The 3,324-nt window shown below is 43.7% G+C and overlaps 1 protein-coding gene across 1 annotated transcript in view; it reads left to right on the forward strand.

The window, feature by feature from the left end:
• GPI (glucose-6-phosphate isomerase) overlaps nt 1-1,244 on the forward strand; it is a gene marked incomplete at its 5' end in the record, with an annotated part of 17,152 nt that extends 15,908 nt beyond the window's left edge. The window contains one exon of the mRNA XM_009078970.1: nt 798-1,244. Within this exon, the coding sequence (XP_009077218.1) occupies nt 798-921 (124 nt within the window). The remainder of the gene's footprint in view (nt 1-797) is intronic.
• Between the last annotated feature and the right edge of the window lie 2,080 nt (nt 1,245-3,324).

A 3,324-nucleotide genomic window follows, 5' to 3' on the forward strand; every position in this document is an offset into this window, starting at 1 on the left:
TGAACTGCCTTCTTCAAGGCCGAAGGATAGGTCTTTTTGTATGTGTGGTGTTAGGGCTGTGCTACCACAGCATATTCTTTAGCTAAAATATTACAGTAGAACCTGAAAGTAGAACAGTCCAGTAAAAGCTGATACCTGCTATATAAACTCTGAAATCAGGAGTGGGATAGGATTAAGTCCAGCTTACACTGCTGCACATGGAAATGTAGACTGGCGTCCAAACCTAACTATGGAATGTGAGGATGCAGTAGAACCAGCTGTTAGAATATCCTAGGTTCTGTGAGGCTGTAACTTCTGCATACCCCGCTGCAGTGCTGGGGAAGGCTTCCAGGCCTGCCGCTCAGCTGTTTATTGTCCGGTGTCCAGAATCAGTCTTGTGAACAATGTCATGGTCAACAGTAGTGAGCTGAAGGCGTTCTGTTGTGAACAATGTCATGTTCAACAGTCAACAGTAGTGAGCTGAAGGCGTTCTGTATTGGGGCACAGGCTGCATAACATGGGAATACTGAGGGGAAAGACTCCTCTTAACTTTTAAAAGAAAACTTTCTCTTTTCAGACATCCTGTAATTTGAGCTGTCTGTTCAGCTAAGCAGCTGTGAGAACTCGAGTTGTTTATGAATATGGCATTGAGTTGAATACTTTGTCAGTAATTTGGAGGGGAACCTTTCACAAAATCATAGTGTCCCCTGGAAAGTTACTTTTTACTGGCATCTTTTTAATGTCACTGTCTCATGATAAATACTGTAAGTTGTTAGCTGTAATGTTTTTCTTTCTTATCCTGCTTTTTATAAATACAGTGTTGAGCTTGGAAAACAACTTGCCAAGAAAATTGAGCCAGAGCTGGAGTCAGATGCTGCAGTGACATCTCACGATAGCTCAACAAATGGGCTCATCAATTTCATCAAAAAACACAGAGCTTGAAATTGAATACTTGGAGGACATCAACAATCTCACCTTGGAATACCCAAATCTGTTGTAGTTGTGCTTTTTTCGCCACTTCTAACAAAAATAGCACTTTACAGATGTAGCTTCTTCACTTGTTGCAGTGAATCTTGTTGCGTCAAGTGTTACAAATGAAAAACTAGTTTTGTGAGCCCCTGAGATATGGTATAGTTGCTTTCTATTTTTGTGGCGGTTAATCTATAAAGTGCAGCTGGTATATTCCTCGGTTGTTATCCCTCAGCTTCCTTAAAGATGATCACCTGCTGATACTAGAGAATAAAAGGTATGATGGATGAGTAAAACTTCTTCACTCTGAAGTGCAGCTGTAGTAACATTTGCCTTGCTCACTGTGCAAGGTCCTCTGAAACCAAGTAAACTAACTTCTTTTTGGATTGGTTCTGCTGTAAGCTGGAAACTAGAATGTGTTCAGAGAATCAAATCTGCAGCTGTAGGTTGTTCAGATTATGTAATTTCATGCATTTGAGCAAGGTACAGAAGGTTTTTTTCCCCAGTGCTACTGTGAAAATGAAGGCTTATTGATGTTTGTCAAATTTCCTGTGCTCTCTGTAAGCTATGTGGACAGCTATCCGAAAAGGAAGAAAGTTCCTGGAGTGACAGTGATATCTTAATTTTTCCAAATTACAGAGTTTGTTGTTGGAGTGGGATCCGGACCTGGAGTAACGATGAGTCTCAATATGAGTATGGTCGTTCTCCTTTATTCTTAATACTTACAAGATATATATAGACATTCACACAGAGTACGCGAGCGCAGCGGATACATGATTGGTTTATTGCCCTTGTCCCAGTGTCCAGGTTAAACTTATGATTGGAGCAAGCAGGTGTCTGTCCACATTCCAGGATGTTTTCAGGAATTCCACTTCCAGTGGTTGACACTGGCCTCAGAGCCGGTCAGAGCTCCTTATCAGCAGCTCAAGGCGAAGTCACAGCTGCTGTAGGCCTCACACCACACTACCAGCTGGGTTGTCAGCTTCAAGGAGATCACATCCCTTTTCGCAGAGCCATTCCTCTACAGTTTGTGAAACAAAAGCTTGGTATCACTTGCAGATGAAATGTATTTTGCTCATCCTCCGGAGGCAATTTCTCACTCTTAAATCGGTGTCATTGTTCCAATAGCACCAACAAAAATGTAGAAAAACCTGTTGGTCAACAAGTTGTTTACCCTCTTTGATTCTCTACTACTGTTAACCCCACTTTGCTAGCAGACTGGCATGCTCTGGCTGTTGTTCTGTAACACCTTTAATAAAGGTAAGACACAAGCATTGAAAGGAAAAAGTCTTAACTGTGGTTCTCATACCCCAAACCCTTGATGGCAAATGCTGTGGTGATTGCACTGTCTCAGCTGGTAACTCCTCCTGCTCATCTTCGCTGTACAGCTTCCTTAGCTTAATCTCACTAATGTGGCACTAACAACTCCATAGTGCTTCCAGCTCTCACTGCATGGATTATGATCAGCTCTACCAAGCAATTTTTCCACATAAAATGTGGAAAAAATTTGCTGTTCTTTCCCCCAGCCTGAGAGCAAGGGTGGCTCAGTGTGGGTGTGGTGGGGGAATGGATCTTACATTCTGTGTGGTTTTTTTTTCTTCTAGGTCTTTCTATAATTTCTGAAATTTAGAATTAAACCCAGCTGGAGGATTTCCCCCTCCCCCGCATCTGGGTGTGTTTTTCCCAGGGTTTGGGTGCAGACCAGGCTGGGCCTGGGGGGTTTGCCAGGCAGGTGAATCTATTTGAGCCCCTCTAGGCACAGTGCTCCTGAGGAGAGCTGTTGCACGGTGGGATGGCTGGTGGGGCGGTGTGGGGGCTGAAGGAGGAGTGTATGGTGCGTGGATCTAACTTTGTGTGTGTCGTGGTTTAACCCCAGCCAGCAGCCACTTGCATTCCCTCCTGCCCCCTCTTCTCCTCAACCTGGAGGAATGGGGAGGAGAAAATAAAATACGTAGGTTGAGGTAAGAACATTTTAATAATAAAGTGGGGAATGAGCTAAAATGCTAATGGGTAATAAAAAGAACAAACCCAGTGATGCAGAATCCAATTGCTCAGCACCTGTGGACTGGCACAGCGCCGTCAAAAATCCTGCTGATCCACGGGGCATGATGTGCTGTGGAGTGGAATATCCCTTTGGCTCGCTCAGGTCACCTGTCCTGGCTGTGCTCCCTCCCAGTTTTCTTGTGTACCTTCTCACTGGTAGAGCATGAGACGCAAGAAAGAAAATGTCCCTGATTTGGGATAAACACAACTTAACAGAAACCAGTACATCACCACACTACATTATCTACGGAGAGAAAAAAGAAGAAATGAAATCCATCCTGGCCAAAACCAGCACAGTGTGGGGTTTTTTTTTTGTCTTTCTTGCTGCTTCTG

The sequence above is a fragment of the Acanthisitta chloris genome, unplaced genomic scaffold (genome assembly GCF_000695815.1).
Source record: "Acanthisitta chloris isolate BGI_N310 unplaced genomic scaffold, ASM69581v1 scaffold24767, whole genome shotgun sequence".
Classification (NCBI taxonomy): domain Eukaryota; kingdom Metazoa; phylum Chordata; class Aves; order Passeriformes; family Acanthisittidae; genus Acanthisitta; species Acanthisitta chloris.